The sequence below is a fragment of the Piliocolobus tephrosceles genome, chromosome 13 (genome assembly GCF_002776525.5).
Source record: "Piliocolobus tephrosceles isolate RC106 chromosome 13, ASM277652v3, whole genome shotgun sequence".
NCBI lineage: Eukaryota > Metazoa > Chordata > Mammalia > Primates > Cercopithecidae > Piliocolobus > Piliocolobus tephrosceles.
This window is the reverse complement of record NC_045446.1, coordinates 84,826,706-84,853,899: the sequence shown is the minus strand read 5'-3', so window position 1 is coordinate 84,853,899 and position 27,194 is coordinate 84,826,706. Positions and strand designations below refer to the sequence as shown.

Here is a 27,194-nt window from a genome sequence, read left to right as displayed (position 1 = left end):
ACACAGCAGAGGTAGCTACACTTACAGCAGATAAAATAGAACTTAAGAAAAGTATCACAAGAGACAAAGAAGGTCATTATATAATGACAAAGTAGTCAATTCATTAGGAAAATATAACAATTGTAAATACATGTGTACCCAATGTCAGAGCACCTACTTTATATATATATATACATATATAAAGCAAATATTAACAGAACTGAGGGATATAACAATTGTAAATATATATGCACCCATCAGAGCACCTACTTTATATATATAAAGCAAATATATGTATATATGCATATATATAGCAACACAATAATATATATATCCCACAGTTCTTTTAATATTTACTATTTATACATACATATGTGTATATAGCAATACAGTAATAATATTAGGGGACTTAATTACCCCAATTTCAACCAAGGATATATCACCCAAACATAATCCATAAAGAAGCAGAGGACTTGAACAGTGCTATAGACCAAATGGACCTGTCAAACATATACAAAACATTTCATCTAACAGCAAGGAACATTTTCCAGGATAGATCACGTTAGGCCACATAACAAATCTTAACAAATGTAAGAAGATTAAATCATGTCAAGCATCTTTTCTGACCACAATGATATAAACTTAGAAAGAAGTAACGGAAGAAAATTGGAAATTTTAAAATTATGTGAAAATTAAACAACACAGTCTTGAACAGGTCAAAGAATAAATCAAAGGAAATTCAAAAAATATCTTGAGAGAAATGAAAATGAACATATAACATACAAAACTTAGGAGTTACAGCAAAAGCAGTTCTAAGAGAGAAGCTTAATTGATAAACACCTACATTAGGAAAAGTGCAAGATCTCTAATAATCTAATGTTATACCTCAAGGAACTAGGGGAAAAAAACTAAGCTTAAAGTCATCAGATTAAAAAACTAATAAAGATCAGAGCAGAAGTAAATGAAATAAAGACTAGAAAATCAATAGAAAAGATCAATGAAATTAAGAGCTGGTTTTTCTAAAAGACAACACAATTGACAAACCTTCAGCTAGACACAGAAAAAAAGAGAGAAGAGGCAAAAATGAATTTACAAATAAGGGTCATTACAACTGATACCACAGAAATACAAAGGGTAATACACTACCATGAACAATTATATAACAAATTGGGTAACTTAGAAGAAATGCATAAATTCCTAGAAACATACAACCTATTAAAACTGAATCATGAAGACACAGAATATGTGAATAGACCAATAACTAATAAGTAAATTAAATGAGTAATAAAAAAGTTTCCTATTGAATAAAAGCATATTACCTAATGTCTTCAATGATAACTTCTTCCTAAGTTTTAAAGAACAATTAAGAAAAATTCTCCTCAAACACTTCCAAACAATTTAAGAGAACACTTCCAAACTCATTTTACAAGACTAGCACCACCACGATATCAAAGCCAGACAAGGACGCAACAAGAAAAGAAAATCACAGTCTAATATTCCTGATGAACATAGATGCAATAATACCAAACTGAATTTCACAGAACATTAAATTAATCAACATATGCAAATCAATGTGATATACTATATGTTAATTGATACACTATATGATACACAGTGTGATACACTATATATTATATTGCGATCATATGATCACAATGCATGCAGAAAAAGCATTTGACAAAATTCAACACTTTTTCATGATTAAAAACTGTCAACATATTAGGTATTAAAAAAGTACCTCACTGTGATAAAAGCCATTTACAAGTTAACTTGTGTACATTTTCAATATGGAAACAGAAGTCTAAGTAACCATCACTATCACTTGTATTATTACTTAGATGGCCTAACTGCTTCTCTTGTCTATACATTCTCCACAGAACTAAGCTGATTATTTAATGTGTAAGTCACATTTTATCAACTGCTGTTTTAAACTTCCAGTGCCTTCTCAAGTTGAAGAATATCAAATAATGTATTTAACGTGAGACACAAGGCCCTACATGCTTTGCCCCCGCCTCTGTCCTTCTCTATGCCCCAGAAACAAATGAGCTTCTCTTGTATTCCTGGAAAAACCTATGCCCCAGAAACAAATGAGCTTCTCTTGTATTCTTGGAAAAACAAGATCCCCAAGTTCCAAGGCAGGTCTGTTGCACTTACTGTCCCCTGCAGGTGGAAAACTCTGCTCTGGATCTTCTCATTTTGTCAATTGGGTCTCAGAAAGGTCTCCACCTCTGTGAAGCCTTCTGGGACCAGCAACTGGGCCAGCACCTACTCATTCTGCTCTGCCATTCAATTCTGCTTTAATTTCTACACAGCACACATTACTGGTTGAAATGGTCTTGTTCACTTGTTTGGAGACTTGTTTACTGGGCTGAGTAAGTGAGTTACCAGTGTGAAATATACACACAGCTTTGAAAAGGCAGTGGAGCATATGAGAAAAAATAGTTAGATGATGGTACTTTTATCTTAGGGCTGCTCATCTTTCCCAGAAACTTGGGTCCTGCTATTTAGCTAAGCACCAGGTTGACCCTACCAAGCCATCTTACATGGTTTGGGTTTGTGTCCCAACAAAATTGCATGTCAAATTGTAATCCCCAGTGCTGGAGGTGAGGCCTGGTTGGAGGTACTTGGATCATGGGATTGGGTTTCTCATGAATGGTTTAGCATCATCCCTCTTGGTACTGTCCTTGCAATAGTGAGTGAAGTCTCATGAGATCTGGTCATTTAAAGTGTGTAGCACCACCCCCCTCTCTTTCTCCTGCTCTAACCACATGAAATGCCTGCTTCCCCTTCACCCATGATTCTAAGTTTCCTGAGGCTTCCCCAGAAGCTGAGCAGATGCCAGCATCATGCTTCCTGTATAGCCTGTGAAACTGTGAGGCAATTAAACCTCTTTTATTTATAAATTACCCAGTTTCAGGTGTTCCTTTATAGCAATGCAAGAACGGACTAATCCACCATCATTGAAGCATGAATGCAACCCAGCCCCACTACCCAGCTGGACAGCTATAATGCGACAACCATCCCCTGAGCTCATTTACCACCACACAATGCCATGTTTTCAAATAATCACAAAGTACATAAAGAATTATCTACACACACACACATACACACACAGGTTGAAAACATAGTATTTGAAATAAAATCAGATTTTAACATTTTGATTACCTTTAATATATTTGGGAACAAATACTGGTGACAACATACTTTAAGTACATAAATAACTCAGAAAAGTAGTATCTTTTATTCTGGAACTCTACTGACCTTATCTGTAAAAAGAACCTAGTTTTATAAGAAAAAGGGGGTGGGGGAGGGGAAGAGAAAAATGGGTAGACTGAAAAGGAATCAAAGCTCAGGATTCTTCACAAGTGCAGCAGCTTCCACTGTTGGCCCAGAGGATGGTAGTTGCATATACCAGGTTATGCTAACCTCAACAAGACCTAGTTCTCAGACACAAATGTGTCCAGTGGATAAAACCTCAGCTGCAGAAATAGATTTTAGCAATATCCAAAGACATTCCAGGGTCCATTAGGAAGAACAAAGTATTGCAAAACTGAAAACTATCATGGACTTGGCAGCATCCAAGGGCATCACCAGAGGGGCTCTTTCATGCATGACCAGAGTCCTGCAAACTCCAAGTTTCGGGATGTAAATGTAACCAGTTTCATCAAACTGCCACACAGCAGGGCAGTGGGATATAAAGGCAGCCCGTGGGCTTAGGGCACAGGGGCCCAGCTGCACCTAGAAGCCTTGACAGGATGCTGGAGCCCGGGGCTCAGTGGTACAGGCTTGTCCATCAAAGCCCCACCCTCACGTAGGGGCTCAGGTTCTGGGCCTGAAGCTGTGCATGTTGTGCCCGCTAAGAGGAGCCTCTTGGCTGGAGTCTGGAGGGTCAGCTCCTGAGCTCTCAGTTTCTGAGGACGGCGACCACGTCCACGTCTGCCATTTGATGGGTGGATAATCTGTGCAGATGGACCAGGGGTGGATGATGGAGTTGAGCTGGGCTTCCTAGAGCTGTGGACGGCAGCAGCCCGGGGTTGCGTAGCAGTGCCACTAACTGCAGATCGGCGTGGGAGTGAAGAGCACACAAGGGTGTGGCAGCGTGTCCCACTGCGGGCAGCCAGAGGCCAAGGGGAATGCCGGGCCCAGTGGGGAGGGAGTTGTCTCAGGCCCAGCGCTGCTCTCCTGGGCAACTGGACCTCCTTCTGGGTGCTCAGCTCTTGGCTGGCTGGTACCCTGGGCTCCATGTGGTCCACAACTGCCCGGTCTTGCCCACGTTTCCACAGCTCATAGCGCTCAGGTTGCAGGATGCGCACGAAGGCATCCATGGAAAAGGTCACCCTCGCCTCCCCACAGCTACACTGAGAGGCCATTTTGCCATAATCAATCCATCGTGGAGTGGCAAAGTTGATGGCCTCTGCACAGTTGAAACCATGGTTGAAGCCAGCATGGTAGCCATAGGGAAAGGTCACCATGAACTCTCCAGCCTCCTGAGTTATGCGATTGAAGGGAATCCCGTTTTCCTTGAGAACTGTAGGCGAGATGAGGGCCACCTTGTGCCGCAGGAAGGCCCCACAGCCCCGGGAACTGCCTGGGAAGAGCTCCCTGGCCAGGCGTTCCAGGCGCTGGCCATGCTCTGGGGGCACCACATACCAAGTTTTGGGCTCCCCAAGGTGCAGGTAGTTGATGCTGTAAAGGTCCATGTCCTCCGTGTGCCAAGCAAATGTGGTCTTCCACATGCCAAAGTACAAATAGGGTGTATTAACGCCTTCTATGACAACCCCACATTCCTTTTCCAGCAGGTCCTGAATTGTTCCCAGGTGCCCAAGATTCCACTGTTTAGTGTTTTCATCAAACAAGGAGCCACTGATGTCAGCACCATAAATTGGTGAATTATAGATGCGATTCTTCCAGTATTTTCGCTCCAAATCTTCGAAATTCTGGTGTGGTGGAGTTTGATATTTTTTACTGTTTGCCAAGTGGCGATACTCCCCCACGGTCATGGCTTTCTTTTTTTTATGGTATTGAGTAAACACCCCTGCACGCCCAGAGGCCACCTGCTGGAGGGGAGTGGCTATTAAGATTTCACTGATGTTATCATAGGTCTCTCTGGCTTTCCATTCTTTGGGTGGAACTATCTTAGCCAAGCCAGCTCTGTGTGCACCTTGGGATTCCATGTAAGCAATATATTTATCAAAATCATTAAACTCTTCTTTGGTTGGATGAAATATCATTATGTTACAATTTGGATTCTGGGCATAGTTGGCCTTAGACTTCATAGTTTCCATTTAATAAGCAGTAAACTCCCAGTGTTTAGGTATGTTCTAGATAGTTGACAATGTAGGAAAATGCTACTTTTAAAAAAATTGGGTTGGTGTATCTATGAGGTAGGAGGGTCTACCAGCCTACTTTTTTTTGCAAATGAGACGATAATTTTTCTTGGGCTTGTTTATTCACTAGTGAGATTCCACTCTGGGCAACAGCTTTGCCCAGGCATTAATGTTAGCTGACCCTGCAACTCTATTATGTTTCAGTTGCTGCTGGGCTCTGTCTTCTTAAAGTCTATTAAATTACTCAGAGCTGGGGGTGTGACCCAAATGTAGCAGAGTATGTCTTCAGTGTTTAGAACGAAATCTAAAAGAAAGAATACACAGAGATTAAAAATTAATATTTGGAAAAAAGTATTAGGCATCCACAAATTAAATACCAAAATAGAATACTAATATTAAAAAGAGAGGCTAAAATTTTATAAGATTGATAAGTCAAGTGGTGGTGTGGATGTGGAACAGTGGGAATTGTCATACCCTACTACAGTGAATATGAAGCACCATAATCACTTGGGAAAACTGTTTGGACAGTATCTTCTAAAACTGAACATACACATGTGCTGTGATCCAACTGCTCCACATGCTTAGGAAATGTGTATGGTTGTGAGCTGAAAGTCACATCCAATAATATTCATAACAACATTGCTTTTGGTAGCCAAACAGTGTAAACAACCCAAATGTCCATCAGCATGGAATGAATAAGTACACTGCAGTACATTCACACAACAGAATACCATCTAGCGATGAAGATAAACAAAAGTCACATGAAAATGCAGTTTTAAAGATCAATATTGAGTAAAATTATCAAGACTCAAAAGAATACCTATTACATAATTCCATTTATATAAAGATGAAAAGGAGGCAAAGTAATCTATGTTTGAATCGCTTCTTGGCCTTTTGGCTAAGATCAAATGTAGTAATCTATATTTCTTAAAATTTCCTATTTATATTCAGGGCTTCCGTTAGTACCACACTGTTTCCCTTTAAACATGTTATTTATTGTCATAGCTTTCTCCAATAACTGACTCTCTCCTAAGCTTCAGCTTTCCTTCTCCATCTTGGATGGCCCACTGAGCCCCTGAAAGTCAACTGGCTTAATACAAATTGATGCTCTTTCTCCTGAAACTAAGTTACTCCTTTATATGTCTTTATTTCTACCAAGGGCAACATTGTGCTATCATAGTCACCATTGAATATTACATCTCCCTTTTCCCAGACATATGGTCAGTACCTATCAGAGGGTCCAATGATAGTCTACAGTGAAGCCCCAAGGACATCTAGACACCACAGGGTGTGCTCTCTTTATCTTCCTTATAGAAGAACCCAAGGATCCAGCTTATCTTCCTCTCCTACTTAAAGTTGTCACTACTCAAGTGAGACACTGAGGATGTACAAGTGACAAGATTACCTGTATCATATGATAGTCTCCCAATCTCATCCCAATTTTTTAATCTGAAAAATTATTCGACAATGATTTTATTATAAATTCTTTATATTTTTGGAATATAAAATATTTCATTCTTTCTATTAGAAAACTTGCTCTAAAGAAATGAAAAGAGAAAAGTGAGACAATGTAGAAGGATAATTAAATATCAGAAACTTAAATACCATGCTGAGGGTCTCTCCCTCAAGAAATAACAAAATGCTGACTATGAAAAATCACATAAATCCATATTTCTTTTTGAATATACAAGTAAAATAAGCTTTGGATCGAGCACTTTGTATCTGTTTTATAAACCACATTATTTCTTTTCTACATTTCTAAGGATTCTAGGAAGAATGATGCAATGTCTTCTTATACATATAGTCTTCAGATGTTACATATCAAAAGGAAATACTACAATTTATAAGTGTGACTGTGCTCCAAAAAAAAAAAAATAATAATAACTGCTTAGAATTTGCCAGGTACAATGACAGAGTGATCCTTCAGTGTTCTAGCCAAATGTGTCACTTCTCTATGAGTCTTCAATGGTTGCTTTCGTTGTGAGACTACTACTTGCTTCTTTCGACTTGAGCCATAGCTACCAGTAGAGAATAATTACACTGTCACTTGATACTCTTCCATTTTACCCCTACCCACAGTAATCACAATAAGGCAGAATTCATCATCTAAGAAAACTTGACAGTTCTGACAACCAAAGAAAAGTATTTTCTTCTTATCAGAATAATTTTAAAAATAATACTTGATCCCTTAAAATTAATGGATATCTGGAAATTAGAAAGTCTTTCTTTGGGTCTTTTAGAAATAATGCCTCCTAAATTTCTTGCTGTGTGTGTTGGGGGGTGTTAAACTGGGGAAGTTAAGAAGTGAAGCTGAGTAAGTTTAAAGTCCTTTTCACTGCAGCCCTTATCCAAACTGTAGGACAACAGGAGAGCCTGTTTGTCTTTCTTGCTGCTTATGTATTTCAAATCTATTACTTCAAGTGGGGGACTGTTGACAAAATGCCTCAGACATCAGCCATTGCTTCTTCTGACAGTCAATATCTAAATGCTACGTTTAATCAAATTTTTGTCTCAGTTAGAAAATCTACTACTTATTTAAAATAACTTATAAGCATAATACATTTGATAACTGAAAAAATTCTACTCTATATAGACAAGTGATTAAACTTTTCCTCTATTATTGGACAGCTATTTTGTTTTCACTTTTCCACGATTATTACTAATCACTTTTACTTAAATATGTAGTCCCTATTTCAGTATCTAAAACAGTACATCCTGTAAAATATTGGTTGAATGAAATTTCTTAGATTAGATACTTAAAAATGAAATTACTTTATTATAGAATTTAAATATTTTAAGATCTTTAATACATGTTGCCAAAACTTTAAAGAAAAAACATATTTTACATCCTGAACACTGACCAACTTTACTTGGAAAAAATACATATTTTACTAATTTTGGTAGTTAAAAAGTTAGATCAAGTTTTAATTTACATTTCTTGGACTACCACTAAGGTTGATTTTGATTTTTTTCATAAATATTAGTCTTTTGGGTTTCATCTTATGTATTGGTTCACATCCTTTGACCGTTTTTTTCTAATAGGGTCCCAGGGTATTTTCTTACCTACTTATATAAACATTGTACATATTAATTACATCAATATTTTACATATTAAACCCTTTTGTTAGGTATGTTATTTTTTGCCAGTTTGTCATTTAACTTGTATTGCTTTAAATTTATTTAACAAAAATGTTTTTGACATACAATGTTTTATTTTCCTTTGTAATATTTTTCATGCTTTTCATGTTTGGAAAGTTATAATACTCCTTCATCTAGATGGAGACATTATCTTATAGTTTTTTTCCTTGTATATGCTAATTACACCTTTAATTCTGACTTTATACCTTTAATCTGTATTTTGGAGAGGGTGGTTATTAACTTTTGAAATATGGGTATTGGTGTGAGCATGAGTATGAAGAGGATATGAATATGATTCTTGGTTCTTTACAGATGACCTATTCATTGTGTGTGTTGTTTATTTTAGGTTGTTTCTCTCTATCAATGTTTATACAAGCTTTTTTTGAACCCATATTCTTAAATTTTATCAGTCTCAAAAATGAAGTTCTTTAATTTCAGGATTTTTTTTTTTTTTTAGTTCTTTCTTTGATTTCCTCTACTCCTTTTCATCTGTATATTACTCCTCTTATTTGGATACTGGACCTCTCATGGATTAGACCTCTAATTTTTACTTCTTTGTTTTCCCCTCCCCCAAATTTTCTATTGCTTTATCACTACATTTTATTTTCTAAAAAAAATTTCTTCATCTTTATCTCTAAACTTCCTTTCTCTTTGTCTTTTTCATTTCTCCAAATTTTTAATTTCCAGAGATCATTTCTTTTACCTGAGAGTTTCTGCATGTATGTACGTTCCTTTCTTTCTTATTGTCTTATTCTTGCTTCATGGGAGCATTTCTTCTTTTATCTCTCAGTACTAAAATCTCAATGGTTTTTGAAATTCTATTTTGTTTTTCTCCCTGCATGGTTTGTTTCTTTGAAATTGCCTTTTGTCTGTTTTATCTTTCTTTTTTTGCTTTCACCTCTTTCATATTTAAGGCTTTCCTCAAATGTCTGCTGACCTTTAGTAATTGCCTTATATATAAAAGTACAGCACAAAAAAAGGCAGATTAGAAGCTCAGGGTACATGAATGGTTTTATTGATTATGCTTCCCTGCATATATTCTAACTGGGCTGTTTCCTAGGTGAACTCCTAACACTGGTATTTCTAGAGCTGGTCATACTCAACACAAAAGGTGCTTCAATCTTTCTCCTGGAGGGTACAGGTCTGACTTTCCTACCAAATGGCAAAAGAGGCTACACATTTCCAAAAGTACCCTACTTGTACAGTTCACTTTATCAACTTATTTTCACTATGACAACCACACTCTCAAAAGTATCTGGAAATTCCCACTCCAGAGGCCACCTTTTTTCCTACTCTAGAAAATGAAGCTCAGTCTTCTGCCAGGGTGTAAGAGGCGCAGTTTATCCAGCTGCTTAGAGGAGGGTGGGAACCTAGGGCTCTGTTTTGTTAGACAGACTTTCAACAAATTCTCCTTAGCCTCATTTTAACTTTCATTCCCAGAGGTACCCAATGCCATGACATCCTAAGCCTTTTGGATTCTGTAGAGACAATTGTGTTGCTTCTTGGCTTTCCTCATTGGCAATTTAGGACTCAACTTTCTGGTGTTTGATAAATCAGTTTATACTTGTCCATCTGCTTTCCAATTTCCAAAACTGGCCACTACCTGTTTTCCTTTACCATTTTCTGTCTTTGTAAGTTCACTTCTTAAAACAAAAACCCTGTTACTGTCACTTTAGTGAGGTTTGGAAAGGAACAAAGTAAATGATTGTGTTTAAACCACATCTTTATGGCTTCTTGTTTCCCAAATTTATCTCTCAATTTTCTTACAGAAACTTAGTTCTAGTCAAATACTCCTAATTCTTGTCCTTGACTCTATGCTTTTCTTCCCTTGCTTCACTTATCTCTTTCTTCTAAGTTATAAACTCTGCCTTCCAGACCCATCTGAGGTTCTCCTACATCAGGGATCTTTCTATACCAACCTCAGACCTTGGTGAGAATTCTATCTTCTATACTCCATGAGTGCTACATTTATTTGGTGCTTAATACAAGCTGTTGAGGTGGCAGCTCTCCAGAATGTGTCTTACTTGACAAGCAGCTTTCATTTCTAATAGGCACTTGTCTTAAGGGAATAAGTCTCTTCCATGAGATGTGCTTGCTTCTCTCTCCAAAATATCTACACGTCTCTGACCCAAATGCTTTGATAGACCCTTCTTGATAAGCTGCATGAGAAAAGGAAGGTAAAGGTGGGCGTAGTAGCTTATGCCTGTAATCCCAGCATTTTGGGAGGCCAAGGTGAGCAGGATACCTGAGGTGAGGAGTTCAAGACAAGTGTGGCCAACATGGTGAAATCCTGTCTACTTAAAATACAAAAATTAGCCAGACGTGGTGGTGGCCTGTAATCCCAGCTACTTGGGAGGCTGAGGCAGGAGAATCACTTGAACCTGGGAGGTGGAGGCTGCAGTGAGCCGAGATCGTGCCATTGCACTCCAGCCTGGGCAAGAAGAGTGAAACTCAGTCCAAAAAAAAAAAAAAAAACGAAGAAGAAAGGGAAGGGAGGGATGGAGGGATGGAGGGAGGGAGGGAAGAAAAGGAGAGGAAAGAAAGAAAAAGATGGTTAAAGGCAAATTTTCCTGTACTTTTTATGCCTACAAATGCCAGTATTTGGTGTGGACTTCTTTTTATGAACATCTAGAGGAGTCTGGATATTAAGGAGAAAGACACACGGCAGCAAGTATCAGGCACAGACTGCATAGAATAAATTGTGACCTAAAATCCAAAGTTTGGGACTTGGCCTTTAAATCCAGCATCTTAAGGGCAGCTTTATTATTTCATTGTGACATATAATAAATTGAACATGGGATTATTAACCTCATTCAAATCATCTTTATTTTCATCTATTGCATGGATACTGCAGCAGTAACAGTGCTATCTGGCAGCAGAGAGAGGCAGGAGCCAGAAGTCTTCCTGAATCCATCTACAAGGACACACTACTCTATTGAGTTTTAAGGATTACCTAATATATGCTTCTTTGGACTGTCAATACATTTTAAATACATGTCTTGAGTAGCACGTAAGTTTGGACTTACATGGACTCTCCCAGAGATTCTGTAAACTAGTCAGTAACTTTTTTAACTTTTTAAAAAAATGTTAGGCATTCCTATACATCCTCTGGTCAAAGGCACCAAAGACTCTGGGCAAGGGACATTTCCAATTAGAGTCTAAGCTACTGCTGCCTCTGAAAGGTCACCGTCTGTCACTACCCTTCTCCAGGAACAGATCTTTCACGAAATCTACTTACTCATATTTCTTTACATTATAGTCCTCCGTGGGAATGTCTGATTGGAAGAGTCTAGGTCATATCTCTATGTCTTCACTGCAATAGATTCTGGATAATTGAGTTCTGGCTCTGAGCGTGGTGAGGCAGGGTTCATAAAGTTGGAGGTTTGCCAAAAAATAAAAAGGGAATTGTAAAGTTATTGGATGGCCACAAATATCACATATCTCTCCCAAAGTATGTATGTCTGAGTCTGAAAATGTCTTTGTCCTATCCTCATGCTTTTCTTTCAGGATTTTCAAGACATTGTTCTGCTGAATTCCACCTTCCAAAAATCCAAAACCTGTTTTCTGTTCTTTTTTGTAATCTGTCTTTACTCTCTGAACACTATTAGGGTATTCTTCTGTTCCTTGTTTTCTAAGATTTCATTAAGATATAATTGGTTAAGTCTTCTTTGTCAATTATTGTGCTATAATTTTCAATACAGAAACTCATGTTGTTCCTTGATGTGAAATTGTCTTACATCATTCCTTTGACATTCCTTTCTACATTTTCAGTTTTTTTCTTCTCTGGAAATACCATTAGACAGCAAATATCGTTAGAGAGCAACCTCTCGAATGATTCTCTAATTTTCTTTACCCTCCATTTCCTAATGCTTTTTCTTTTGTTATTATCTTCCAAACCTTCTGGAAATTATTTTTAATTTCCAGGAATTTTTTTTTGTTATCTGAATATTCCTTTCATTATATATTTCTGAAAATTTCCATGGCTGCAGATTTTCTCTTCTCTAAGTATTATAAGAATTTTTAAGTTTTATTTGCTCTCTACATTGTGTCTGTTTCCTCTGAGTTCACCCTTCCACGATGTCTTGGTTTCTGTCTTTCATGTTAAACGTTTTCCTCATATGTCTAGTTATTCTTGGCTTGTATTTGAGTCAGGCTTGTATTTGAGAGTTGCGTTTGCTACATATGACTGGTAGGCATCACTGAGAGTGCTCCGACAGGAACCTATTCATTTCCTTTGAAGATGGGGGCACCTGTCAGTAGCTGAAGGTAAGACTATAATGAAAAGACTCTACATTTATATGTTCATCTCCTTTGATATTGGGGCCTGAATTTGTGGTGTCTGAGTTTTTGTTTTGAGAAACAAAATCCTGCATTCCAACCAGCCAGAACTGAAACCTTAATATTTTATCAAATTTGCTTCAAGTAGTTTTTAAACAACTTTATTGAGATATAATTTACACAACACGAAATTCATCAATTTTAAGTGTACACTTCAATGGTTTTTAGTATATTTACAGTGCTGTGTGACCATCACCAAAACCTAATTTTAGAATACTTCTATCACTTCAAAAACAAACCTTGTTCCATTTGCAGTCACAGCCCATTTCCACCCTCAACTCCAGGCAACCACTAATCTACTTTCTATCTGTATAGATTTGCCCACTCTGGACATTTAATATAAATGAAATATAATATGCAATATTTTGTGTCTGGCTTCTTTCACTCAACATGTTTTTGAGGTTCAACCATGTTGTAGTATGTATCAGTATTTTGTTTCTTATGACCAAATCATAATCTATGGTATGGATATACTGCATTTTACTTATCCATTCATCATTTGATGGATAATTGGGTTGTTTTAATTTGGGGACTATTATAAATAATACTGTCATGAACATTCATGTACAAGTTTATGTGTGAATGTGTTTTTATCTTGGGTAGATACCTAGGAGTATGATTGCTGAACCATGTGATAACTCCATATTTAATGTTTTAAGAAGTTGCTACACAGTTTTTCAAAGTAAATGTAACATTTATAACCAGCAATATATGAGGGTTCCAATTTCTCAACATCCACATTAATACTTATGTCTTTTTCATCATAGCAATTCTAGCAGGTAAAAAGTAGTAATTTTGTGGGTTTTAATTTTTAGTTTTTTAAGACAGGGTCTCACTCTGTTGCCCAGGTTGGAGTGCAGTGGCATGATCACAGCTCACTGCAGCCTCAACCTCCCAGGTTCAGGTAATCCTCCTGCCTCAGTTTCCCAAGTAGCTGGAACTAATAGGCACACATCACCATGCCTGGCTAATTTTTTAAAAAATTTTTTTGTAGAGACAGGGTCTCACTATGTTACCCAGGCTGGTCTTGAAATCCTGGGCTTAAGCAATCCTCTCACCTTGGCCTCCCAAAATATTGGGATTACAGGTGTGAGCCACCATGCCTGGCCTCATTGTGGTTTTCATTTGCCTTTCCTTAATGACTCATGATATTGCACATCTTTTCTTAAGCTTATTGGCCATTCATATATCTATTTGGAGAAATTTCTATTCAAATCCTTTGCTTATTCTTTATTTGTTTTCTTATTACTGAGTTGCAAGAGTTCATTATGTGTTCTGGTTACAAGTCCTTTACTGAATATATGATTTGAAAATGTGGTCTCCAGGTCTGTAGGTTTTCTTTTCACTTTCTTGACTATGTCTTTCAAAGAGCACAGGTATTGAATTTTGATGAAGCCCATCTTATCAATTTTTGTTGTTGCTTGTGCTTTTGGCTTTGTATCTTAATAAATTATTGCCCAGCTAAAGATCACAAAGATTTATCCTGTTTTCTTCTAGGTGTTTTATAGGTTTAGCTCACATTCAGGCTCACAATCAATCTTAATTTTTGTGTATGCTGAGAGGTAGGAATCCAAGTTCATTCTTTTGTATGGGGATATCGAGTTGTTCCAGCACCATTTGTTATTCTTTCTCCATTGAACTGTCTTGAAACTTTTGTTGAAAATCAATTAACCATAAACCTAAGAGTTTATTTTGGACTTTCAATTCTATTCCATTGAACCATGTTTATCCTTATAGCAATGTCTATTAGAGCTCTGTAGTAAGATCTGAAATAGAAAAGTGTGAGCCCTCCAAAATTTTTTTTTTTTCAAGATCGTTTTGGCTATACTGGTTCCTTTATATTTCTATATGAATTTTAGGATGGATTTTTAATTTCTGGGGGAAAAAAGCCAGCAGGAATTATGGTAGGATTGCATCGATCTGGAGTTCAATTTGTAGAGCATTACCATCTTAATAAGTTTTCTGATCCATTGACATGGAATGTCTTTCCATTTAGCTTAACAATATTTTCTAGTTCACAGTATATGTCTTGCACTTCTTTTGTTAAAATTATTCCTAAGCATTTTTATCTTTTTGACACTATTGTGAATGGAACTGTTTTCTAAATTTTGTTTCCATATTGTTCACTACTAATGCACAGAAATCAATTTGTGTACATTGATCTTGTATCCTGCAACCTTGCTGGATTTCTTTTTCAGTTTTAGTGCTTTTTAGCAAGTTACCTAGGACTTTCTATATATAAGATCATGCAATCTGTCAATAAAGATAGTTTTAGTTCTTCCTTTTCAGTCTGAATATCTTCTTTTTCTTGCTTAATTACCCTGGCAGTGTAATGCTGAATAAAGTAGTAACAACAGATATCCCTTAAAAATCTTGCTCCCGCTTCAAGTATTTTTAAATAGAATAAATATTTCAGATGAAGTGGGATTCCCTCTCTGATCCAAATCTTAAATCCTCTTCTCTCTCCCCCTGCCTATAAGCAACTAGTCATGAATTGGCTACACTGTCCATCTTTGGGCATCTTTTTGTATGTATATGTGTTGTGTATCCATCAATAATACTGTTTTGTGTATCTGCTATTTTTTTTTTTTTTGAGACGGAGTCTTGCTGTGTTGCCTAGGCTGGAGTGCAATGGCACGATCTCAGATCACTGCAACCTCTGCCTCCTGGGTTCAAGCGATTCTCCTGCCTCAACTTCCTGAGTAGCTGGGATTACAGGTGCCTGCCACCAAACCTAGCTAATTATTTTTTTATTTTTTTAGTAGAGATGGGGTTTCACCATGTTGGTCAGGCTGGTCTCGAACTCCTGACCTCAGGTGATTTGCCCGCCTTGGCTTCCCAAAGTGCTGGGATTAGAGGTGTAAGCCACCATGCCCGGCCTGCTATTTTTATTTTATATAAATAATTTTATGCTAAATATGCTCATTTTCTACAATTTTTATTTTTATTCATTTATTCTGAGAAAGGAACTGATTCTGTTGCCCAGGGTGGAGTGCAGTGGTGCAGTCTTGGCTCACTGCAACCTTCCTTCCCAAGGCTCAAGCCACCCTCCCACCTCAGCCTCTTGAGTAGTTTGGACCATAGGTGCAGGCTACCATACCCAGTTAATTTTTCTATTTTTTGTAGAGACAGGGATTTTCCATGTTGCCCAGGCGGGTCTCAAACTCCTGAGCTCAAGCAATCTGCCAGCTTCAGACTCCCAAAGTGCTGGGATTACAGGCATGAGCCACCATGCCTGGCCTTATTTTCTGCAATTTTTAAATTCAACATTAACAGTTTCAAGATATATTCATATACACACACACACACGTATATATACATACACACATATGCATACACATATGTATATATACATACACACATACATACACTATATATGGTCTGTTATAAAAATATATTTTATTAATGCACTTTCCTATTGGTGGGTATTTACTTCCAGTGTTTCCTATTACTTAACAGTGTTGTGTGTGTTCTCTGTCTTATATGTGACAATTTATCTAAGCTAGATACTTTGAATTATCATTTCTAAATGATGAAGAAACAACATTTTATATTTTACTAGGCAATGTCAAATTGCTCTACCTAGTGGCTATCCTAATTAACCTACGTACTAACAGGAGTTTCTGTTTCTCCACACCTCCAGGTGCATTTGATAATGTCAACTTTTCAGTTGTTGGCAATTTGGTAAAATGATTCATCTCCTTTTATTATTGTTGCTGTTGTTGTTGTTGTTATTGTGTGACCTGTTTACTGGTGAAGTCAAGTACTTTTTTACTGATTTATTTCTTTTGTAGGTTTCAGTTTTCTGAATTACCAGTTATATCTTTTGCCTGTTTTTTTTCTGTTAGATTGTTTTCTTTTTCTACCGATTTTTAAAAGTTCTTTAAAAGTTTGGGATAATTCTATGTCTATTGTATTGTTGCAAATAACTTATTTCAGCATACCACCTCCATTTATTGTTTATGATTTTTTTAATATTTGAAAAAAATTAAATATAATCAAATTTATTGATCTTTTCCACTATAATTTGTGCCTTATGTACTATTTAAATAATTCATGTATTCTTTCTTATCATTGTTTTCTTTACTTTTCACTTTTATTTGTTTTGGCCATTTAGAATATTGTGTTGTTATTGTAAGACAGAGAACTTTTTTTAAAAAAGAAATCCACTTGTTTGCCACCATTTTCCCCATTCAGTTGGAATCCTTTTCTCACATATGTTAAGTTACAATGTAAGGATAGATGTCTTTCTAAACTCTTCATCTGGTCCATTTATTTATTTGTACATTTCTATGCCAATGTTAGATTGTTTTCATTACTAAAGCTTTACACTTAGGATAATTACTAAGGCAAGTCTCCATGTACTTATTCAACTTTTTTCAAAATTATCTTGGATATATTTACAGAGTAAAACTTCAGTATTCATTTTAGAATAAATCTGTCAGGTTCTGTCAAATACTGTTAATTTAAATTGGGAATGCATTGAAATTAAAGGAAAATTAGAGGTATATTTTCATAGCTCCTGCATTGATCATTCCCTCCTATTAATTGGTATATTTATCCATTTATTCAGATCTTGTTGTGTGTATATCAATGAAGCTTCAGATTTGCATCAAAAAGATAATGAATCTGTTTTCTTAAATAAAACCTTAGGAACGTTAAAATTTTTTGAGTGTACTGTAAATGGAAATTTTTTTCTATTAAGTTTTCTTTTCTTTTTTTTTTTTTTTTTTGAGACGGAGTCTCACTCTGTCGCCGGGGCTGGAGTGCAGTGGCCGGATCTCAGCTCACTGCAAGCTCCGCCTCCCGGGTTCACGCCGTTCTCCTGTCTCAGCCTCCCGAGTAGCTGGGACTACAGGCGCCCGCCACCTTGCCCGGCTAGTTTTTTGTATTTTTTAGTAGAGAAGGGGTTTCACCGTGTTAGCCAGGATGGTCTCGATCTCCTGACCTCGTGATCCGCCCGTCTCGGCCTCCCAAAGTGCTGGGATTACAGGCTTGAGCCACTGCGCCCGGCTAGTTTTCTTATTATTTATTGATTTTACATCCCTTTTCAAACATTGTACCTCTTATTTCCTATTAGTTCTATTAGCTTCGCCATCAATTCTAGAATTTTCCATGTAGATAATATTTCCTAGGGAAAAAATCATTAAAATTATATCTCTTCTTTTTTAATAGTCACGTATCTTACTTTTTTTTTTTAGAAATAGGGAAGTCTTAAGTAACGATCTCTAGCAAAATGTTCAATGTTGACTGAGTTGGTAGAAATTCTATACTCATTTAAGATTTTTAATAAGAGTGGCTCTAAACTTTGACATTAATTATATCCTACCACTTACCATCTAAGCTGAGACACTTGTGAGAATAAAAGAGACCCAAGGATGACAGGCATAAACCAGGACCCTACTGATTAAGCAGTTAAAAAGCAACAGACATATAAAACTCAGTACTCCCAAGCTGCAGAATATATATTTTTCCAAGTTCTATAAAAATTTACAAAATTGACCATAACTGTGGCCATGAAACAAGTTCTAACAAATATCAAACAGTCGAGAACAGTCAGAATATGTTATTTGACCACAAACAATGAAGTGAGAAATATCAAAAAGATAACTAAAAAGTTCCCAAATTTATAAAATAAAAAGTGTATTTCTAAATAAACCTTTAATGAGAATAAAATAAAAAATGGAAATTAGAAAATACTTTGAACTAAATGAAAATACTACATTTCAAATCTTGTAGGATGCAGCTAAATAGCATTAAAAGGGAAATTTATAAATTTAAATAAATATTTAAAAAGGGAAAAAGGTTAAGAAAACTAAATGAGCTAAGCATCCATCTGAGGAAGTCAGAAAAAAGTAATGCAAAGAAAGAAAAAGATGAGAAATAATAAAAGACCAGAAACTGATGAAATATAAAGCCAATATAAAATATGATTAACAAAACCAAAAGTTGGGCTTTTCAAAAAAAAGTCTAGTAAAATTTAAAAGACTGGTGAAAATGGGAAAGAACAAAAATAGAAGGCACAACTAACCAATATCAACAAAGATAAAGAAGTCATCACTACAGATGCTGCAGACATAAAAGAGACAACAAAGAAGTATGAACAACTTTATGCCAATACAGTTTAACATTTCAATGAAGTAAATAAATTCTTAGAAAAATATAACAGTGATACTGACAAAAGAATAAACAGAACAATAAATATATCCATAACCCTCAAGGACACTGAAGCAATAGGTAAAACTCTTCCCAGAAAATATACTCTAGGCCCAGATGGCCACACCAAGAAATTTTAGTAAACATTCAAGAAAGATATACTTCCAATCTTAGATAAATTTTCTCAGAGAATAGAAAAAGAAAGAATACTTCTTAACTCATTTTATGGTACAAATTCCCAACAAGGATACTGTAAGAAAATAGGTCAATATCGCTTATGAACATAGATGAAAAAATCCTAAATAAAATCTGAGCAAATTGATTCCAGCAATATATACATCATGACCTAGATGGGTTTATTCCAGTAATCAAAGGATGAAACTTTAAAAAATAATAGTATAATAGCACATATTAACAAACTAAAGAGAATCTCATTAGATGCAGAGAAAGTATTTGATAAAATTCATCAATTCATCATCCTTTCAGCAAATTAAAAATAGTAGGCAAAAATCTTAATATAATAAAGTGCATCTATCCAAAACCTTCAGCCAAATCATAATAATGAAAGTTGTAAGTTTTCCCTTGCAGATCAGGAAAAAGACAAGGATGCTTGCTATCAGCATTTTTATTCAACATTGTCTTGGAAGTCCCAACCAACATAAGAAGGCAAGGAAAAAAGAAGGAAAACAGAAAAGGAAGAAACAAAGCTGTCATTATTGGCAGATGACATGATTGTACATGCAACAAAATCCAAAAGATCTCTGAATAGACCATTTGAATTAATAAGAGAGCTTAGCAAGTTCTCTGAATTTAAAATAGCTACATATAAAAAATCAATAATATTTCTATACACCAGCAACAATGAGACAAACAAAATTTAAGGAAGATGCCATTTATAATAACATAAGCATTAAGTAACAAGACTAATGCTAACAAAAATTTGCAAAATTTCTATGAAGACAACAATATGAATGTACTTAGAGAAGCATATTAATATAAACTAAAGACATCCTAAACAAATGGAAAGATATAACCTGTTAATAGATTTGAAGACTTAGTATTGTAAAAATGTCATTACATTTTTAAGAATGTCTTCTTAATCTGTAAATTAAATGTTATCACAATTAAAATTCCAAAAGTATTGTTGTGGAACTTGACAATTGGCTCCTGAATTTTATACTAAAGTCCAAAGGGCCCAGAATAGCAAAACCACTCTTATAAAAGAGGAACAAGGTAAGAATATCTGCTCCATCAGATTTCAAGGCCTCTTTTCCAGCATGCCATGCACAAAAATGAATTTCATGGGAAGCTATGAAAACTTTAGAAGATAATACCTGAGAATATAATTATGACTTCCAAAGTGGGGACATTCATAATCAAGAAATACCATGCATTAAGCAAAAAGGAAAAGAATGATAACCTGAACCACTCTAAAATTAAAGATTGTTGTATATCAAAATCCACCAAAACGAGAAGCAGAGAAGTGGCGAATTGTATATGCAGCACAACTAAGTGACAGGGAACTATGCCTAAATTTAAGAAATCATAGAAATCCATAAAGAAAAGATGATTCAACAGAAAGATTTAAACAGATACCTCACAGATGAAGAAATCCAAATGGACAATTAACATGTGAATTAATAATCAGAGAAATGCAAACTGAGACCTCACTGATACATCACTATACACCCACCAAATGAGTTAAAATTGAAAAGCTGGACAATATCAAGTGTGGTGAGATTATAGAACAAGAACTCTCATCCTGTTGATGAAATATATATATATGAAAAATGCACACACATGCATCTCTGCACATTTACAAAAATGTTCATTGTGGCATTATTTGCAATATCACTACAATGAAAACATAATTACTAGATTTAACAAGTTATAGTGTGTATTTTTATACAGTGAAACTCTAAATAGTATATCAGAGCTACAGATAGCACATATTAAGTGGGAAGAATAAAGCAAAAACACAAAGGAATACATATTCATTTACATAAACACTTTGAACATTTATATAAAATTCAAAAATTGACAAGACTATTATCATTTAGAAATGCACACATTGGGCCAGGTGCAGTGGCTCACACCTTTAATCCCAGCACTTTGGAAGGCCGAGGCAGGTGGATCACTTGAGGTCAGGAGTTCGAGACCAGCCTGGCCAACATGGTGAAACTCCGTCTCTACTAAAAATACAAAAATTAGCCAGGCATGGTGGCACGCACCTATAATCCCGGTTACTCGGTTAGCTGAGGGAGGAGAATCCATTGAGCCTGGGAGAAGGAAGTTGCAGTGAGCTGAGACTGCACTCCAGCCTGGGCGACAGAGTGAGACTCCATCTCAAAATAAATAAATAAATAAAAATAAAAAAAGAAATGCATATATTGGCATTTGTTGAAATTTTTGGGGGGCTTTATACATGATTACTTTTTGTAAATATTCAATGTTTATTGAAAAGAATATATAATCTGCGCTGATTACAGTGAACTTTTTACATGCACATATAAATACAATAAGCATACATATATAATGTACATATATATGTATACATATATAACTTATATAGTAGATCAATGTTGTTTGCTTGATCTACTAGTATGAGAGAAATTTATCTTAAAAAATTCCCACCATGATTGTAGATTTGTCACTTTTTCTTTTTGCTTCATATTTTCTCAAGTTATGTTGTCAGCCGCATATGTGTCCCTGATAGTAATTTTCCTAGTGGATTTTTCTTCATAATGTAATAAATGCACTTCTTTGTCCCTATTAGTGTTATTCAACCTGAAGAATACTTTTGCTAACTAATTTTGCTACATCAAGGTTTCTAAATTAGAATTTGCCTGGCATGTCTTTTTCTCTCTATTTTCTGTATTTTAGTTTTTTAGTTTTAACTATTTTTGTTATGTTTGATTTTAATTGTCTTCCTAGTAGTACACTGGTCAGCAGGTGAGGTATTTATGTGATTAGATTAGATGAGAGGTGGTTAACTTATGATATTATCCAGTAACCTGGCCTGGACCATCAGCAAGTGATATTTCATTTTGAGGCTGTCTCCAGGAAACGATCTCTCTAAGCCCTAGAATGTCTTCACTTAAAAATGAAGATTTTGTTGGTAGAGGGCTAGCTACTTTATTTTATATTCTCACTTGTCAAAACATCAAAGAAAGCTTTTCATATTAGAAAATGTGTCATTTTCAGGTTAAAATTTTAAAGTAGATTTCATTATATTACTTTATTTTAAAATGTAATTTCTGACATGTGGGCATTGGTTTTTTTCATATTCCTATTTAAAAGCCACAAATAAACATTTTTAAGCAAAATGTTCACATTTTGTGGGCTAATAACTTGGTGAGTGAGGGTTTAGTAGAATTGGAGAGAGTGATTCAATTAGAAGAGATGGAGAGAGCTGGATTAGAGTTGTGATTGGATTAGGGCTGATTTAATTAGGATTTTGATGGTACATATAAAGCCTGATCTCATATGATTTTTTCATTTAGAGATTCTCTCCCAAAAGAAAAGCATATTTCTGAGTCTTATCATATCTTCATTTGAAATCAAGATTTCAGACTAGTACAATGTAAGTTATTTTTTTCCTTTAAAATATAAAATAGATTAAAGCAATAACTTTTTACAACAGCACATAATTGTTTCCTCTTAAAACTAATTCATTCATTCATTTGCTCATCCATTCATTCTTTCTTTTATTCACTCATATGGAAACTGTTTATTGGGTAGCTATTGGTGCCAGGCATTGTTTTAATGCTTGGCCTATATTACTGAGCAAAACGAAGATCTGTGCCCTTTTAGAACTTATATTCTACATGGGAGAAGTAGAGAAAGAGACAATAAATGTAACATAACTAAATTATATCAGGTCATGGAAGATGATACATGGCATGTAATTATGTATAATATAATTTTTAAAAATAAAAAGAAAGCAGGGGAAGGGAGATATGGAGTACAGAATGTTAGGGGACAGAGAGGAAGAACAGTTGCAATTTTTTTTTTTTTTCTTTTTTTTTGAGATGGAGTTTCGCTCTGTCGCCCGGGCTGGAATGCAGTGGCCGGATCTCGGCTCACTGCAAGCTCCGCCTCCCGGGTTCACGCCATTCTCCTGCCTCAGCCTCCCGAGTAGCTGGGACTACAGGCGCCCGCCACCTCGCCTGGCTAGTTGTTTGTATTTTTTAGTAGAGACGGGGTTTCACCGTGTTAGCCAGGATGGTCTCATCTCCTGACCTCGTGATCCGCCCGTCTCGGCCTCCCAAAGTGCTGGGATTACAGGCTTGAGCCACCGGGCCGGGCCAACAGTTGCAATTTTAAGTAGAGATGCCCAAGGGCGGTTGGCCTCCATTTGAACAAAGACTTGAATAAGACAGGGAAGAATAGCCTTGGCAGAGAAAATAGCTAGTGTGAGGGCCCTAAGGCAGGAGCAGCTGTGTGCGTGTCCAAGCAACAATAGGAAGGAGGTAGCCATGAAAAGCATGAGCAAGTTATGAGGTCAAAGAGGTAGGGGAAAGGAGAGACCACGGAAAACTTTGGAAACCATTGTGAACACCTTGGCTTTTCCTGTGAGGGTAATGGGGGACCAATGTCCCCCGCTGTCTGACTGGATCTCCTTTTCTCTCAATCGCATCCAACTATGTCATTAATTTTTTAATTGTTGCCAATCTGATGCTGTAATGTGATAATCCATTTTTAGTTTACTTTCATTTTCCTCATTAGAAGGTTGAGTGTCTTTCATCTTTATAGACTATTGTCTGTTTGAAATTGCTTTTTCTGCACGGCCTGTTTATATCTTTTGTCCATTTTTTAATTGGGTAATTTGTGATTTTTATGTGTATCATTAGTAGTAGCAGTAATTCTTTACATGTTATAGGAATTACAAAATTTGCTAATCTAGCATTTATTGACTTGTTTTTGGCATCTTCTGCTATAAAATTAATTTTTGGATAGATGAATTTTTAAAAGTATTTCTTATAAAGCTCTCAAGGTGTTCTGCTTTGATTGAAAGGTCTTTCCAAATTCTAGGTTCTATAAATAGTTTCTTAAATTTTCTTCTTAGGTTTTTATGGCTTCTATTTTCCCTTTTAGGTGTCGATTTTTGTGTAAGCTTTAAACTGGAATTCCTTTGTTACTCTTGCCATAAGAATATACGTTTTGCAATAAAGGGCCAAACTACATCCCTTTCACATTTAATTAAATGCTACCTTTGGCATATTAAAATGAAAGAGCCTTTTTTAAGGTTAAGATATACTATACCATGTCGAAAAGCTGATAAAAATGATCTGAAAGGGATGGTCTCATAGATCATAAGAAACAGAAAATTTAGAGCAAAATGCCAGTCACTAAGAAATCTGGAGGAATTAGGGCCCAGAGCACAACGGAGAGTGTGGGTCACCTCATCTCCATGGGAATCTGAGGATACAGGAATAGCCAAAGGCAACTCAATAGATCTGCAGAAAAGAGGAGATAAGAAGTCCTTGTTTAAGAGTTTCTATTTTCTCAGAGAACTGAGATCTACTACCAGGAAAGAGAATGGGGAGGGAAAAGGAGTAAAAGAGGCATGTAGACTTGAAGAAAGGGGAATGTGGGAAATTACATTATTGCAGAGGGGGAAAATAAACAATTAGGAGAGGGTAAGAGGACTGGCAGGCAGAATTAAGGGCCAAACTAGATTTTGTGGTAACAGGTTTAAAATAAGAATTCTTGGGAGGTTATACGATTTTTGCCAGCTAGGTTAACTGATTGGATGAATTTCAAGATTTTAGTAAACTTGTTTCCTTTTCTTAATACTTTCAAACCATTTAAGTCAAAAGCTTTAGTTTCACTTTCTTATTAGCACTTTCAGACCATTTAAGTCAAAAGCTTTTAATTTTGTGGATTGACTATATTGTATATTGCTGTTAATGAAATTATAGGGTGGTTATTTGATCACCATTGGCAACCAAAAGATTGAGTTAGTGGGTTGGGAGTTAAATCCATTAAGGTGATTCACTCCAGGCTAATGAGGACAGTTAGAACATAAAAACTGTGGGTATTTCCTATAATTGTGTTACCATCTTACCATTGTTACTTCATTCCTCTACTTCATAGTGCATCATTCATTCATTCATTCATTCATTCAACAAATACTTACTCAGCACCTATTACCTGCCAGGCACTGTTCTATATGCAGAGGATACACCCAGTGAACAAGAGAGACAAGGTTCCTGCTTTCCTGGAACTTATGTTCTAATATAGGAAGATAGACAATAATAATAAAAATAATATTAATAACCATAATAGCTAACATTTATTTAGCAAGTACTATTTGCTGAGACAGTTCTAAGCACTTCACAAGTATTAATTCACTTAATCCTTAGAGTAGTATTATAAGTTAGGTACTAGAATTACGCCCATTTTACACATGAGGAAACTGAGGGTAACGAAAGGGAAAATGACTTGACTAAGGTTAGAGCTAGGAAAGGGCAGAACTGGAATTTAGAACAAAAATGGGCAGGCTGAAAATCCTTTCCTCTTAATGACTTTCCTATGCTGTCTCTCAGACAAGAAACATGGAAATAAAAAATGAATAGAATAGATTCTGGTAATGTTCAGTGGTATGAAAAAATGAAACAGGGTGATGTGATGGTGCACAAACACAAGTGTTGGAGGGGTGGGGGTAGGAAAACTTCACTGTGATACCTTAGACATGAAGGATGGTGATACAGTTATCTTGGGGCACAGGCAACAGAGAAAAGCTAGTGCGAAGGCCCTAAAACAGAATCTTGCCCTGTTTTGTAAAACAGAAATGCCCACTTGGCTGTGTCTAGAGCTTAGTGTGTAAGCGAGTGACTGATTGGAAGTGAAGTCTGGAAGTTAGGCAGGAGCCAGACTCCGTGGGGTCTCAGGTCACATTAAGAAATGTAATTTTTATTCTAAGTGCAGTGCAATTTTACACAGGATAGCAACACCATTTGCTTAATTTTAAAAGATCACTCTCTTGGCTATATGCAGCACTGACTGTAGGATAAAAGATGACGCAGGAAGATACAATAGGAAAAAATTACAATCCAGGTAGGAGATGGTGTTGGCCAGGACAAGGGTAGTGGCAGTAGAATAAAATTTCGGGTAAGTTTTAAAAGTAGAATTGTTAAGACCTGTAAATGAACCGTATGTGAAGAGTGAAAGAAAAGGAATTTAAGTAGGCACTCTGGGATTTTGGTTTGTGTAACTAATATGATGCTCATGTCCTTTAGTGAGACGTGTAAGACTGGAGGAGGGATACTTTTAGTAAGAAAAATCAGGATTTTCATCTTGAAATCTATGAGTGAAAGGGCTTTTTCTGCTTTTCTTTCTTCATTTAAAAGTTGCAAAGAATTTAGGGGTAAGAAAGCATTTAAATATTCAACTTTGTGAGTTCCTTACATTTTAAACTAAGTTGGGGAAGTTGAATTTTCATTTGTTTAACAAATATTAATTGAGCAGCTACTATATGTCAAGGTCTATGTGATGAGATACTAAGATGAGCTAAACAATCAAGATCTCTGTTCTCAGGATTTTTTTTTATGGAAGGGAGGAGACAGGATTGGCGGGTTTTTGGTTTTGGGGTTTTCTCCTTTTCGTTGTCCTATTAAAACTTAACACTTAAGTAGCCATCTTAGTAATTACATCTTGTGCTCCTGGCAGTTGGGCCCACCGTTCTAAACGCTGTCGTAAATATTGACATCTTCCCTCCCACTAAAACTAACGTTTTTTAAATAAAAAATTTTAGCAAACATTACGAATACAACCTTTGCTTTGAAGTGTTAATATTTGTGCAGGAATGGTACCTTTGTAAAGATCGTGGTTGCCCCGTACATATTTGTTCTTTCTTCATATCCAATTAAATGAAAACACTAGTTTTTCCGAAGCTCAACTCTCTAGGTTTGTTGGTTCTAGCTCAGGAGAAAGGATGGAAGCAGGAGTCGTTGGATTTAAACAGTTTGGTATAATCCTTTTCCACGCTCTCTCCCGCTAGCCGGGGACGTGGTGTCGGCTACCCGGGGCTTTCCGTCCACGCAGTACCGGAATGAAGGAGTCTGGGAGGGGGTCGGGGACGGAAAAGACGGAAGAGACATTAAGTAATTGGTTCTTGAAGGTATAAAATGATGTTTAGGGTCTACTCTAAGGCACTGATTTCAAACGCCCGCCCCCTGAGCCGTTTCGGCCCCGCCCCTTAGTGCCGTTACGCCGAGTTCCACTTCGGCCACTGCGGATTGGTCGTTGCTT

General features: G+C 36.2%; 1 protein-coding gene across 2 annotated transcripts; it reads right to left on the bottom strand.

Moving 5' to 3' along the window:
- Positions 1-3,126: 3,126 nt before the first annotated feature.
- LOC111551624 (lysine-specific demethylase 4D) lies at positions 3,127-27,176 on the bottom strand. Of its 2 annotated transcripts, none has more exons than XM_023225656.1 (3): positions 26,756-27,176; positions 25,081-25,175; positions 3,127-5,610 (listed from the first exon to the last, which is right to left on the bottom strand). In XM_023225656.1, the coding sequence occupies exon 3, from the start codon at positions 5,262-5,264 to the stop codon at positions 3,693-3,695; it is 1,572 nt and encodes a 523-aa protein (XP_023081424.1). In that variant the 5' UTR covers positions 5,265-5,610; positions 25,081-25,175; positions 26,756-27,176; the 3' UTR covers positions 3,127-3,692. The 2 variants fall into 2 exon arrangements, with proteins under 2 accessions (XP_023081424.1, XP_023081425.1); XM_023225657.1 differs by having other exon boundaries at positions 3,129-5,610; positions 25,095-25,175.
- Between the last annotated feature and the right edge of the window lie 18 nt (positions 27,177-27,194).

Bases quoted from the DNA above. Each gene is read 5' to 3' on its own strand.
- LOC111551624 (XM_023225656.1), bottom strand. From the start codon at position 5,264: ATGGAAACTATGAAGTCTAAGGCCAACTATGCCCAGAATCCAAATTGT.